The sequence below is a fragment of the Mustelus asterias genome, chromosome 27 (assembly GCF_964213995.1).
Source record: "Mustelus asterias chromosome 27, sMusAst1.hap1.1, whole genome shotgun sequence".
In the NCBI taxonomy this organism is placed as follows: Eukaryota; Metazoa; Chordata; class Chondrichthyes; order Carcharhiniformes; family Triakidae; genus Mustelus; species Mustelus asterias.
In genome coordinates, this window is record NC_135827.1 from 36,348,299 (window position 1) to 36,363,956 (window position 15,658).

The window sequence follows — 15,658 nt, forward strand, 5'->3', positions numbered from 1 at the left end:
GTAAGCCTATTTGTGACAACTAATAAATAAACTTTAAACACTGGTCTCTCACAGCTTTGGGGATGAGGAAGGGTGTGGGGGGGAGGAAAGAGAGGAGAGAGATTGGGGGGGGGAAAGAGAGAGATGGGGGGGAGGGGGAAGAGAGAGATGGGGGGAGGGGGAAGAGAGAGATGGGGGGAGGGGGAAGAGAGAGATGGGGGGAGGGGGAAGAGAGAGATGGGGGGAGGGGGAAGAGAGAGATGGGGGGAGGGGGAAGAGAGAGATGGGGGGAGGGGGAAGAGAGAGATGGGGGGAGGGGGAAGAGAGAGATGGGGGGAGGGGGAAGAGAGAGATGGGGGGAGGGGGAAGAGAGAGATGGGGGGAGGGGAAGAGAGAGATGGGGGGAGGGGGAAGAGAGAGATGGGGGGAGGGGGAAGAGAGAGATGGGGGGAGGGGGAAGAGAGAGATGGGGGGAGGGGGAAGAGAGAGATGGGGGGAGGGGGAAGAGAGAGATGGGGGGAGGGGGAAGAGAGAGATGGGGGTGGGGGGAAGAGAGAGATGGGGGGAGGGGGAAGAGAGAGATGGGGGGGGGAGGGGGGAAGAGAGAGATGGGGGGAGGGGGAAGAGAGAGATGGGGGGGAGGGGGAAGAGAGAGATGGGGGGGAGGGGGAAGAGAGAGATGGGAGGGGGAGGGGGAAGAGAGAGATGGGGGGGAGGGGAAGAGAGAGATGGGGGGGAGGGGGAAGAGGAGTGAGGGGGGGGGGGGGGGAGAGAGAGATGGGGGGGGAGGGGGAAAGAGAGAGATGGGGGGGAGGGGGAAGAGAGAGATGGGGGGGGAGGGGGAAGAGAGAGATGGGGGGGAGAGAGATGGGGGGAGGGGGGGTGGGGGAGGAGAAGAGAGAGGGGAGTAGAGATGGGGGTACTTTCAATGAACCAGGGCAGTCCCAGCCTTATTGGACCTCAGACTGGGAAAGAGAAAAGGAAAGAACTTGCATTTCTGTAGCACCCTTCACAAGCACCAGACACCACAAAGTGCCTGACAGCCAATGACAGACTTTTGAAGTACAGTCACTGTTGCAATGTTCGGAGACGTGGCAACCAATCTACACACAGCAATCTCCCACAAACAGCAATGTGATAATAACCACAATCACAAAATCCAACCGAATGCTGGTCCCTCCATGTAAAAGACTAGCGTTCAAGATAGTCCAACTCCAGCAGGTTAGTTTGATTGGGTACGCCAAATCGCCCCTTTGTGTCTGGTTATTTTTAGTAATGTTGGTTGAGGGAGAAATTTCGCCCAGATCTGGGGGTAACTCTTCCCCTCATCTTTGACATTGTGTTATGGGATCTTTTAGATGTCCCGGAGGAGATAGACAGAGCCTCGATTTTAACGTCCTATTTGAAAGACAGCACCTCCGGCAGTGCAGCACTCCGATTTTGTGTCAGCCTTTATTTTTGTGCTCAATTCTCTGAACATGCAAATCTCCTGACGCAGACATAGGTCTTTTGGAGAAAGGAGCAAGAGGATAGAGGAGTTTGATGTAAGAATGGAAAATGTCACAATGAAAGAGCAACAGTTGATTTTCACATTGGTGTCAAATCTGCTGGCAGCAAAGCTCGACTCTGGCTTTTGATGAGGTGGGGAGGGACAGGATATATTGAAAATAAATTATTGACCTAGTTAGCAAATTTACTGATCTGCAGGAGAGATCAAAATAAAAGCTGTGCACTCTAATCGCAAGGATGCAGTAATGTTTGGTTAGAATCCCTACAGTGCAGGTGGTGGCCATTTGGCCCATCGAGTCTGCACCAACCACAATCTCACCCCATAACCTGTAACTCCATGTATTTACCCTTGCTCATTCCACTAAGGGGCAATTTCGCACAGCCAATCCACCTAACCCGCACATCTTTGGACTGTGGGAGGAAACCAGCGCACCCGGAGGAAAAACACAACAGGGAGAACGTGCAGACTCCACACAGACAATCACCCAAGGCCGGAATTGAACCCGAGTCCCTGGTGCCAAGTTCATAAAATATAGCAGCAGAATTAGGCCATTTGGCCCATCGAGTCTGCTCCACCATTCGATCACAGCTGATATGCTCATCATCTCCATTTTCCTGCCTTCTCCCCATAACCTTTCAACCCATTACCAATTAAAAATCTGTCTAACTCCTCCTTGAATTTACTCACTGCCCCAGCATCCACCGCACTTTGGGGCAGCGAATTCCACAGATTCACAACCCTTTGGGAGAAGTAGCTTCTCCTCAACTCTGTTTTAAATTTGCTGCCCCTTATCCTAAGACATTGACCTCTCATCCTAGAATGCCCCACCAGTCGCTCCACGTCCACTTTATCCATACCTTACATCTTAAATACCTCAATTTGATCTCCCCAAGAGGCAGCAGTGCTAACCGCTGTGCTGCTGCGGGTGGGCGACTGGTGAAATCTCACAGAGATCAGCGTTGGGCCCACAACCATTCCCCATGTGACATGATGGAATAGAAAGCAACCTACCCAAGTTTGCCAAGAACCATGAAATGAAGCAAAATATTAGAAGAGATATCTTTTAGGTTGATAAATGGGCAAAGCGATTTCAATGTCGGTAAATATGAAGTCACCCACTTTGGACCTAAAGAGAATAGAATAGAATGCTTTTAAATGGGAAAGCTATAAACAGTGCTGGCCACGGTGACTTGGGGGTCCAGGTACATAGATTGCTAAAATGTAATGGACTGAACAAAACTGAATCAAAAAGGCTGATGAAATGTTGGCCTCTGTAGTAAAAGACTAGAATTCAAGGTGGTAGAACTCCAAAGGTGTGTGGATTAGGTTGATTGGCCATGCCAAATTGCCCCTTAGTATTAGGGGGGTTAGTGGGGTAATTATGTGGGGTTACAAGGATAGAGCCTGGATGTGATTGTTGTCGGTGCAGCCTCAATGGGCCGAATAGCCTCCTTCTGTACTGTGGGGATTCTAGACCACGACAGGAGTTACTGTGAGCTGTTTTTTTTATACCATACATTGGGAAGGAATTATGGTCTCGGAAAGAGCGCAACATAGGTTTACCAGAATAATACCGGAACACTGACGAGGAGAGACTACATAAACAAGGTCGGTATCCCCTAGGTTAAGAGGTGGTTTGATCAAAGTTTAAGCGATATTAAAGGCAACAGATAGGGCAAAATTGAGTTTTTTTCTGTTGTTATGGGGTGGGTGGTCTAGAACTCGGCACCATATCTAAACCTCCAAGCCAGGCCTTTCAGGAATGAGGTTAGAAAACTAACCTTCACGCAAACGAATCTCTTCCGCCAATAGCAATTGTTATATTTAAAATCTGAAACTGATAGATTTCTGTTAGCCAAAGATCTTTCAGGGTATGGGGTAATGGCAGGTAGATGGAGTTAGGGTGCAGGTCAGTCATAATCACAATGAATGGTGGGAGATGCTTGATGGGTAAAAATGGCCTCTTCCTGCTCCTATATGCACAAGGCTTCACAGCCATGAACTGGATTGAACAAAAAATCTTTTCCTGTCCATCCTTTTCTTTTGCGTGTTCTGGATGTGACTGCGAGACCCTTGAATTGGTAATACTTGTTGCGGATACTGGGCGCTTAAAGTTGGATAAAGTGTCCTATTTCTAGATAACTCACTCCATTGTTATTCAATGTCTACTTACCCAGTGGTACAAGCATATACTTCCATCAAAACTTGGGCAGAAGGACATAAATGAAGGCAACAATTGGACATACAGCCCACTGAGTTCCCTCTGCCCTTCTATAAATTCATGGTTGATGATCAGTCCAAACTCTACTTTCCCAACTCATGTGTTTGATGTGTACAACAAGGAGTGAAATGCTGGTTTGTAAAGGTCCATTCCCAGTTATGAGAGCAATTAGAGTTGTAGAATACTCAGAAAGCATCACTTAGTTTATTTATCGGCACAACTAAAACTCACGTTGACCCGAAAGATTTATTTTCTGTAGAGCGCCAACAAGCCAAATAAACCAGTGATGTGACTGCTTCATGTATCAAAAGAGTTCTGTCGATTTGTTTCCACAATGCAGCTTGAGTCACTGCAAAGAGAGTACACTTTGTACTTTTGTGAAGGGAATGACAATTATAGATAGCTCCTTGAGGGAAATAAACCACACACACAAAAAAAACAACAAAATCCACTGCTGGCTTCATTTAAAATATAACACTCCAAAAAGCCTGGCTAATGCAACAGCAGTGAGATCAGTCACAAGGATGAGTTGGCGACAGGCAACATGCTTTTCTCTACAAATGTTATGATGAGCGTTGTGCTACTTGAGAGAGAGAGAATGTCACAAGTTGTCTAATAAATGCATAAGATCTGAAAATGCATCAATGAGTTGACAATGAGTTCTCTAACCCAAAAAGATTCTTCAAGAGCCTCCGACATGGCAGGTCACAATTCACCTGGTATTGCATGGCTAATGAATTCTACTCTGCTTCTGGCCATCACCAAATACTTTCTCACTATCTACCTCACCGACTCCTTTAATCTTCTTAAATTTAAATCATCGCCCACTCCAAAGATGTGCGGGTTAGGTTGATTGACCATGTTAAATTGCCTCAGTGTTTGGGGCGACATGGCGGCACAGTGGTTAGCACTGCTGCCTCACAGCGCCAGGGACCCAGGTTCGATTCTGGCATCGGGACACTGTGTGGAGTTTGCACATTCTCCCCATATCTGCATGGGTTTCCTCCGGGTGCTCCGGTTTCCTGCCACAGTCTAAAGATGTGCGGGTCAGCTTGATTGGCCACGCTAAATTGACCCTTAATGTCAGGGGATTAGTAGGATAAATATGTGGGGTTACGGGAATAGGGCTGGGTGGGATTGTGGTTGGTGCAGACTCGATGGGCCGAATGGCCTCCTTCTGCACTGTAGGGATTCTATGATATTCTATAAATCTATGATAAATTGCCTCAGTGTCAGGGGGATTAGCAGGGTAAATATGTGGGGTTACGGGATAGCGTTTGGGTGGGATTGTTGTCAGTGCGGACTCAATGGGCCAAATGGTCTCCTTCCACCCGGTCGGGATTCTATGATTCACAGTTATTATTACACATGAAATTAACATGGGAAGCTTCATCGGAAATTACTGTTTGATAAATGACCCAGAAAGTTATCTACTTGACTGAGGTGCTGGTTCTGTAGATCATAATACAAAACATTAAAAACTGTAATTTGGTTACAATGCAAGATTAATGCAAACCCAAAATCAGCTCACAATGACGGCAGGATGAACATTATCCAAAAGCGATACTTGAATATTCAACACCTACGGTACGATTCATTAACACCCTTCGGCTTCAGTTAACAGGAGCATAATTCATCTACCCACAGGGCACCAAGATTAAAAGGGTACACACAGTCAGTGATGGACGATGTGACCTTTCTGATGTCACAAGCCACTAGGAATTTATGTTGCAAGGCAGCGATACACACGGCCAACAGACACCAAGTCACATCTAACCCATGCACAAAAAGCAAACATTAATATTAACCACGCATCCCTTTGTCAATCACATTCATCCACAAATCTTTAAAAGATTAACCTTGTGATTTTCTCTTAAAGGATTCCAATCTTGTTCAACATTAGAGCCATTTGAAATGTTGGATATACAAGCTACCGCACTGAGATTGTAACAAAAATAAGGGTGGATATTTCCTGTCCCGCCCACGACCTGAATCGTAGCGGGCGGGACAGGGTCATGCAAAGGTCCGTTGACCTCGGGCTGGATTTTCCAGTCTTGGGGCAAGCGTGGCCGGAAAATCCTGCCCCAAGTCTTTGGAGCGTTAAAAATCATAGAATCCCTACAGTGCAGAAGGAGGCCATTCGGCCCATTGAGTCTGTACCGACCACGATCCCACCCAGGCCCTATTCCTGTAACCCCACATATTTATCCCACTAATCCCCCTGACCTAACCTGCACATCTTTAGACTGTGGGAGGAAACCCACGCAGACACAGGGAGAATGTGCAAACTTCACACAGACAGTGCCCCAAGCCGGAATTGAACCTGGGTCCCTGGTGCTCTGAGGCAGCAATGCTAACCACTCTGCCACCGTGGATGCTGCATTAACTGGAGGTATAGCTCACCAGATAGGATGCCAAATCGAGTCCACATCATCTGCTCAGAAAGAACTATCTGAAGGAGGGAATTCTCCCAGTGCTCTGGCCAACATCCTAACCAACATAAATAAGCAAACTGCAGTTTGTGGGATCTTGCCTTACACTAAATAGCTGCTACAGTTACATACATAACAACAATGCTACACTTCAGAGTCAATGCCATAATGCACTCTTGAGACAGAAGGTACCATACAAACTAATCTTTCTTGCAAAAAAAAAAGGATTAGCATAGCTAATAAAGCTTTTATTTTCAATACTGATTAAAGTTCGAAGTACAATGCATCGTAAGTTACATTAAAGCTACTGTTACTCTTCACCCCATCTCCTACTCAAAATATTCTTAATCAGAATTGATATCTGTTGAGCTCTCACCTCTTTATTCACAGCCTACGCATTTGATAAAAATCGATGCTTGATATCAGCCAAGTGCTACTCTCTAATCTAAGTCCTCTCTCCCACCATTTTCAATCTTGATTATCTCCGGCTCTGTCGCCTTCACGGAAGAATCATACAGACGGGAGACGTTAACTCTGCTTCTCTCTCCACAGATGCTGCCTGACCTGCTGAGTTCTACCATCATTCTCTGCTTTTTTTATTTCAGAACTAGTTCAAGGTTCAAGTTTAAAGGAATCCAACTTCACACACTCTCCCCAAACCCCAATCTTGTAGTCACTCGAATTAAACCTGCAGCAGAAATTTCATGATGTGGAGATGCCGGCGTTGGACTGGGGTGGGCACAGTAACAAGCCTCACAACACCATGTTAAATTCCAAAAGGTTTATTTGGTAGCACAAGCTTTTGGAGCGCTGCCCCTTCATCAGTTGAGTCCCCTGATGAAGGGGCAGCGCTCCGAAAGCTCGTGCTACCAAATAAACCTGTTGGACTTTAACCTGGTGTTGAGAGACTTCTTACTGCAGAAATTTCAGTTCCAGATCAACTTTCAAATCTTAGATTCTGATGTCTAATCCGATATAGAATCGCTACAGTGTAGAAGGAGACCATTCAGCCCATCGAGCCTGCACCGACAACAATCCCACCCAGGCCCTATCCCCGCAACCCCACATATTCACCCTGTCAGTCCCCCTGACACGAAGGGGAAATTTACAATGCCAAACTACCTAAAATGCACATCTTTGGACTGTGGGAGGAAACCGGAGCACCCAGAGGAAACCCACGCAGACATGGTGAGAATGTGCAAACTCCACACTGGCAGTCACCCAAGTCTGGAATCGAACCCAAGTCTCTGGCGCTGTGAGGCAGCAGTGCTAAGCACTGTGCCACCGTACCATATCTTAACGTTGTAACTCTAAATTCAAGAGATGTGCAAATGCTCAGTTCCAAACCTGCAAAGAATGGTTTGAAATTCTAAAGGGGAAAAAAACAACTTAAAAGGAATCAGATTTGGAAGGGATGGCACATTCCTCTCTAGGGGGCATTAGGCCCTCTGCTTTTTAAACTATTGTCTGTTTTTTGTCCCTCTTCCCCCAGCACAGTATCTTCTCCCTCACTCAGATTTTAACCCTCGTAAGAACAAGTAGAATCAGTGCTCTTTGCCTTTCCCAACTCTGCTTTCATCCCGAGCTCCATGAAGGATAATTGGAATTTGTGATCCTGTTGAAGACTGGTTTGCTGTACCGGAGTGAAGGACTAGTCCCCCACTCACCCTCTCAACATGGAGCTTAATGCATCCCAAAAATAGAACAGATACTCATTTCAAATAAGGTGGGAAGCCAGCCGTTGTGAACTCAAACTTCTAAGTGTTTTCTTTTAATTGCGATTAAGTGAGAAACCCAAGTCAGGAGGAAAAATTCAGAAACCACAGTGATCAATAAAAAAGGCATTACCAAGACAACATGCCCCAACAGAGTCGAGGTGATGCTTCCGAAACTTGTCTTAGAGACACAAGAGCATAGGAGAAGGCCATTCTGCCCATCTAGTCCATACTGGCCCTTTGGGGTGCAATCCTGTCAGTCCCATCACCCCCTATGCCTGTAGCCCTGAAAGTTTATTTCCCACAAATGCCTCTCCCAATTTCTTTCTGAAATCATTGATTATCTCTGCTTCCATTAACTTTGCAGAGCGCAAGCTCCAAGTCATTATCACTCACCTCAACTTGATTTATTTGGGTAAACATGTCATTAAACAACAATGCCAAGTAATTGATGTTCTGGACTTCAATACACTACCTTTTGTTTGCTTTTCATCATTGAGGAAAATTGAAAAGCAATTATTTAACAAAAATGCATGTTTTAAAAACTTGAATTCAAACTTCTTGTACTTATTCAGGATTATTGCGACATCTAATTATCAGCCGAAGTATAAAGATCATGGAATCAACCCAAACTCCTGAACAGGTCAGCCTTTCAATGGCAGTCACAAGTGGGAAAATTTGACATATTTGAACAGCACTGGACTGACTTGGAATTCATGCAAACCAGCTGCCTTCAAACCTCCTGGGCAAGTAGTGAAGGCATGCAGTGACACAGTGGTTAGCACTGCTGCCTCACAGCGCCAGGGACACAGGTTCGGGTTCAAATCCCACCACGGCAGATGGTGCAATTTGAATTCAATAAAAAAAAATCTGGAATTAAGAATCTACCGATGACCATGAAACCATTGTTGATTGTCGGAAAAACCGTTCTGGTTCACTAATGTCCTTTAGGGAAGGAAATCTGCTGTCCTTACCTGGTCTGGCCTACATGTGACTCCAGACATACAGCAATGTGGTTGACTCTCAACTGCTAGAAAAATGAAGGCCGAGGGGCCACCTGATAAAAGTTTATATAATTGTGAGGAACACAGATAGGGTGAACAGTTGGAAGCTTTTTCCCCAGGACAGAAATGACAGTCACAAGGAGGCACAAGTTCAAGGTAAGGGGTGAAAGGTTCAATCAAGATGCACAGGGAAGTTTTTTTTTTACACAAAGGGTGATGGGGACCCGGAATGCACTGCCAAGTGAGGTAGTTGAGGCAGATACGTTAGCCACATTTAAGACTATCTGGATAGACACATGAACAGGCGGGGAATAGAGGGATACAGGCGGTTGGTCTAGATATGACAATGTGATCGGCGCAGGCTTGGTGGGCCGAAGGGCCTGTTCCTGTGCTGTACTGTTCTTTGAGTCCTCTTTTCAGGATAGCAATTGAAGGATGAGGAGGATTCAATGGGAAACGGTATCCAAAGTTTAAAAGGAAAAGGGGACAAAAGTTGAGGAAAACAATGACCAGAATATTATCAATGCGATAAAGAAAGGTGCCAGAGGAAAATAAACTACTGGTTATTACCCAAAGGGAGGGTGAATAGAGAAACTCCCTTTCAAATAAGATGCACCAAAACATACATAACTACCTCAAATACGAAACAGAAACCATGTTCCCAGGATATCAAATAATGCTGCCATGAGTAATCTTGGTGAATGTATATTTAAAAATGCTACTGTGAAGGGGATTTTTAAAAAATTCATTCATGGGACACGGGTGTCGCTGGCTGGCCAGCAATGATTACCCATCTCGAGTTGCCCTTGGAGGGCAGTTGAGAGTCAACCACATTGCTGTATGTCTGGAGTCACATGTAGGCCAGACCAGGTAAGGTCAGCAGATTTCCTTCCCTATAGGACATTAGTGAGCCAGATGGGTTTTTCCGACAATCGACAATGGTTTCATGGTCATCAGTAGATTCTTAATTCCAGATTTTTTTTTATTGAATTCAAATTCCACCATCTGCCGTGGCGGGATTCGAACCCGGGTCCCCAGAACATTAGCCAAGTTTCTGGATTAACAGCCTAGTGTTAATACCATTAGGCCATCACCTCCCCATAAATATTGCTCTCAAAATGGTTAAATTCACAAGACAACAACTTTTCATGTGTACATTATATTTCAGAGAGTGCAAGTGAACCATTGTGCAGGGAACAAGGAAAGACAAGTTTGACGTCCTGATGATAGTTCATTCGCATTCCAACTGTGACAACTATTCACCGAGTCCTGACCTAGGAAGCACTTGCGCTTGACTGTAGAACCAACACTGATTGTGGCATGATGGCACAGTGGTTAGCACTGCTGCCTCACAGCGCCAGGGACCTGGGTTCGATTCCCGGCTTGGGTCACTGTCTGTGCGGAGTCTGTACATCCTCCATGTGTCTCCTCCCACAGTCCAAAGATATGTGGGTTAGGTGGATTGGCCATGGTAACTTGCCCCTTAGCGCCAGGGGGATTAGCACGGTAAATATGTGGGGTTACGGGGATAGGGCCTGGGTGGGACTGTTGTCGGTGCAGACTCGGTGGGCCGAATGGCCTCCTTCTGCGCTGTAGGGATTCTATGATGTCAAATTTCTGAACAGGTAACGGGGTATAAAAGCTAAAGGTAGTCACGCACCCAAAAAGGTGCGTGAGAGATGATATACAAGAGGGAGAATCTAGCAAAATTAGCTCTAAATGCAGCAAGGTGATCACTGCAATGAAGCAACAGTATGTTCACTATTGTTATATTACTGCACAAAGTGAGGCCAAATCAGAACTAATGTTCTATATGCTCACCTAATGAGAAATAAAGCAGTTCGAATGATACAGGTCAGCTCCTATCCCACAAAGCTGTGGGATTCCAGAGTACCCTTAAATTGGTCAACAAACGTCGACAAGGATTCGGGTCTAAAAAAGTTACTGCCAGCATGGCAGACTAGTGCTTGGCATTACAACCAGCAGGAACCTCTGTAACATCTCAACTGACAGATGGACATCATCACGACAGCATACAATTCGCCAACAAACAATCTTGATGGGCCGAATGGCCTGCTTTTGCTCCTACACCTTAATATTGTAGTAAGCATCAGTCTGGACTATATGTAGCCCAGATGGAGCATCTCCATAGACACTCACTGGTAACTGCCAAAGCAAATCAGGTTGTGTAATATATGCTCCATCCAAACAGGCAATCCTGTCCAATAGCTCCACATCATGTTTATGCTCCATCCAAACCTTTTCCCAATTTATTTCATCCCATCCTATCAACATATCCTTTTATTCCTTTCTCCCTCGCACGCGTGACCATTATCCCTCAACCATTAACTGACCATCATGTCATTATCACATTGCTGATTGTGGGATCTTGCTGTGCACAAATTGGCCGGCCATGTGTTTTCTGCGTTACTACAGTGACGACGCTCGATATTAAAAGTAAAAAGTGCGTTTCGGGACATTGAGCTTGTGAACAGTGTTGCAGAAGTGCAAATTCTTAATTTTCCCCTATCGCAAACACAAATGAATTTGGCACAAAGGAAAAAGAAAAAAAATAGCTTGTAACAGGCTTTATTTGTTAGAAGTTGTAACAAAAAAAAATTAACCGCACTAGCGGGTTGCCAACTTTATATGTGGAAAAAAAAATCAAAACTGTTTTGTTTACAGCACAGGAAATCTGCTTGCTCCTTCCCCCAGACTATGACAAATTTGGCACAAGGTTCACTGTACATACTGTACCCACAGGGTTGGCTCCTAGCCCAGGCTGGCAGAATGCCAACTCCACAACAACAAGTGTCGTCAGCCAGAACAAGCCACAGGGAAGGGGGGGGGGGGTTGGGAAGAGAGCTGAAATAGACACCACAAATGTATAGAGCATACCACAGTTTGCTTTTTCTCTCTCTCTTTTTAAAAAAATAATAAATACTGCACAAATTCCTCTTTTATGTTTCAGAAACGAGAGAGAGAGAAATCGCGTGATCCACGGTTACCTGAGTGTGAAAGCAGGTGCATCCGTAGCCGTAAGCTGTCCAGGAATCGCTTACCACACAGCTCGCACCCATAGGTCCTCATCCCACTGTGCAGCTTCCTACAGAACAAGGTGGAGGCCGAGGAGAAGGGAGGGAAAAAAAAAAGAGAAATAAGCATCAATAAAGTACTGTAAGAATGCGCAACTTCATCAGACACTGCTCTCCCCCCCTTTCATTATTCTCCCTCTAGGCAGCCGCAGTGGTCTCTTAGAAGCTCGGCTGTTTTGAGTTTTATTCCGACATCACAGAATATAGTTGCTAGGCATTTTCAATCCACCGTAGGGGAGATATAAAAGACATGTCAAGCAACGTGCTTCAATGTTGAGCAACACACTCCAATTCATCACCCGAAATGGCTCCCGGCAACAAAAGCAAACCTGTACACCACAAAAACGTCACGTTTCAGTCCTATGGTACCGAGTGCGTTTAGCATGCATAAACTAAACTCAATCTAAACTTGTGTGGCTGGATGTTTAGCAGCTGTTTCGACTGTGTCTCTACCCTTGCAACCCTTCAGGAGGAGAGTTGTAACCTTATCCACACCAAAAGATATAGGTGTAGAATTAGGCCATTTAGCCCATCGAGTCTGCTCTGCCATTCAATCGTGGCTAAAATGTTTCTCAACCCCATTGAACCATCTTTTCCCTATAACCTTTGATCCCCTTACCAAGAACCTATCTGTGTCTTAAATATACTCAATAACCTGGCCTCCCCAGCCTTCTGTGGCAATGTATTCCACAGATTCACCATCCTCTGGCTGAAGAAATTCCTCCTCATCTCAGTTCTAAAGGATGAAGGAGCAGCGCTCCGAAAGCTCGTGATTCCAAATAAGCCTGTTGGACTTTAACCTGGTGCTGCAAGACTTCTTACGGTGCCCACCCCAGTCCAACGCCGGCATCTCCACATCACGGGCAGCACGGTAGCACAGTGGTTAGCACAGTGCTTCACAGCTCCAGGGACCTGGGTTCGATTCCCGGCTTGGGTCACTGTCTGTGTGGAGTTTGCACATTCTCCTCGTGTCTGCGTGGGTTTCCTCTGGGTGCTCCGGTTTCCTCCCACGTCCAAAGATGTGTGGGTTAGGTTAATTGGCCATGCTAAAATTGTCCCTTAGTGTCCCGAGGTGCGTAGTTAGAAGATTAGCGGGTAAATATGTAGGGATAAGGGGGTGGGGCCTGGGTGGGATTGTGGTCGGTGCAGACTCGATGGGCCAAATGGCCTCTTTCTGCACTGTAGGGTTTCTATGATTCTTCTATGATAAAAGGTCATCTCTTTACTCCGAGGCTGTGCCCTCGGATCCTAATCTCTCCTGATGGAAACATCTTCCCCATGTCCACTCCATCCAGGCCTTTCCGTATTCTATAAGTTTCAATGAGATCCTTCTGTGCACTCTGTGCATAGGGGACGTAGAAAATCCAGGAACTCCCTCCCTAACAGCGCTGGGGGTGCACTGACACCATGCAACAGTTCAAGGCAGTGGCTCACTACTGCTTTTACTGGATTAGAGGTCACACAACACCAGGTGAAAGTCCAACAGGTTTTTTTGAAATCACACTATGGAGCGCTGCTCCTTCGGCAGGTGAAGTTTTCTTTACTTTTTCTCAGGGCAGTTAGAGAGGGGCGATAAACGCTGGCCATGCCAGCAAAGCTCACATCCCATGAAAACGTTCTGGAAACGCGCAGTGGGCAGAATCTTGTTCCAGTGACAGGGGTCTGGCTCCCAGCTCAAGACAGGCATAACCGCAGCTTTGTATCTTTCCAGGAATGCCCGTCAGGATTACGTACCAATCAAGCAGTTGACAGGCCACTAGTGGGCCTTTCCCCAGGATTTGGATCCTGGGGGCAGAGGTCCCTAACCCTAACCCAGCCAATGGGGCCTCAGGTTAACAACTTCTCATCCAAAACGCGGCACTTCCAATAGCAAATGGAATGTTAGTCTTGAGTTTTGCACTCCAGCTCGCGAGTGGAACTTTCTGGAGCCTTGTGACTCAAGAGATAGGAATGCCAAAAACCGAACTTCGGTTGACACAATATTGAAGACGCAGGGAAAGGCTGATCAACTGGGTGGGGCAGTCAGAGATCACATGACAGAATTGCCAGGGTCAAGTCCAGATTTGTTAACCCCGGAGACTTTTCTCATGAATGCTAACTGACTTGCTGTGGATCCACCCAAAAACAAACAGATGATTAACATCCAATCTTATGCCAACATGGGAACTGTTGACAGAACCAGACATGACCGCCCCCCTCCACACCCCATCCTTCATAAACTTGTCAAATGGTTAAAAACTCCCTGAACCACACAAACTGCCTTTTGAGAAAGACATTGCAACACATACTTAAATTTAAAAGATTACAGAAATAACCACAAGAGCAATGAGGCCAAAGAGAGCCAACCACACTGTATTGCAATCGACTGCTCAGAGTCAGTAACAGAGAATACAGCTCACCGTAATCTTCCCCTCCAAGGGAAAGTAGAACATTAAAGTCTTTCCCCAATGTCTGTCCTTTTCTCATAATTTCATCAGTTGAGTCTACAAATCAGAACCATGCTTGTAACCCAAGCTTTCTAAAATGGTTTTACAAGTGGACCGGTTCATAACTGTGCATGCGTAAGGCGGCTTCGAATCCACACTTATCCTTTTTATTGTACTGCCGTGGTTCAGTTAGAGCACTTTTTCTCCTCCTCTTCCCCCCCCACCCCAAGTCAAAAGGTTGTGGCTTCGGACCCCACTCCAGAACTTGTATACAAACATTTATTCCTTTTTCTAATTCATTTGTGGGACATGGGCGTCGCCGGCTGGGCCAGCATTTGTTGCCCATCCCTAGTTCCCCTTGAACGGAGCGGCTTGCTCGGCCATTTCAGAGGGCAGTTAAGAGTCAACCACATTGCTGTGGCACTGGAGTCACATGTAGGTCAGACCAGGTAAGGATGGCAGATTTCCTTCCCTAAAAGGACATGAGTGAACCAGATGGATTTTTCCGACAATAGACAAAGGTTTCATGGTCATCAGTAGATACTTAATTCCAGATTTTTAAAATTGAATTCATATTTCACTATCTGCCTTGGTGGGATTCAAACCCAGGTCCCCAGAACATTAGCTGAGTTTCTGGATTAATAGTCGAGCGATAATACCCCTAGGCCATTGCCTTTGGTGCAGTAATGATGAAATGCTGCACTGTTGAAGATGCACCACTTGTGAGGTGGTGGTGGTGGTGGTCACTGGTTAGCAGCTGCCAACAACCCTGGTACAGTGCCCCCTTGCCAGCCAGGGAGGGAATTACGACCAATGGCACCACCTCTCCTCAAGCTTAAGCTAACTCACCACATCCCGAGATTGAACCTGGGCCTTCTGTGGTTCAGTGATAGACAAAGCAGCAAAAGCGCAAGGTGAGCCATCATGGGTTGCTGGTTACTGAACTTTTAGTCTTCACATAGTCACTTAGTACTCCAGTCTGGTACTTTAGGCAGTAAGAAGTCTTACAACACCAGGTTAAAGTTCAACAGGTTTATTTGGAATTACCCGCCTTCGGAGCGCTGCTCCTTCATCAGGTGATGAAGAAAGCTCCTGATTCCAAATAAACCTGCTTGGACTTTAACCTGGTGTTGTGAGACTTCTTACTGTGCTTACCCCAGTCCAATGCCAGCCTAGCCACATCATGGTGTTTTAGACAACATAATAGTCTGCACAGCCTGTCAAAGTGGGAGCATTTTAAAGGATGAGATGGGGGGGCTTAGCGCCAAGCTGCTAA

The 15,658-nt window shown here is 46.0% G+C and overlaps 1 protein-coding gene across 3 annotated transcripts in view; it reads right to left on the minus strand.

The window, feature by feature from the left end:
• Positions 1-15,658, minus strand: part of zbtb16a (zinc finger and BTB domain containing 16a) — a 249,362-nt gene that overhangs the window by 115,271 nt on the left and 118,433 nt on the right. For all 3 annotated transcript variants that reach the window (XM_078199026.1, XM_078199028.1, XM_078199027.1), the window contains exon 3: positions 11,870-11,967. In XM_078199026.1, coding sequence (XP_078055152.1) covers positions 11,870-11,967 — 98 coding nt within the window. The remainder of the gene's footprint in view (positions 1-11,869; positions 11,968-15,658) is intronic.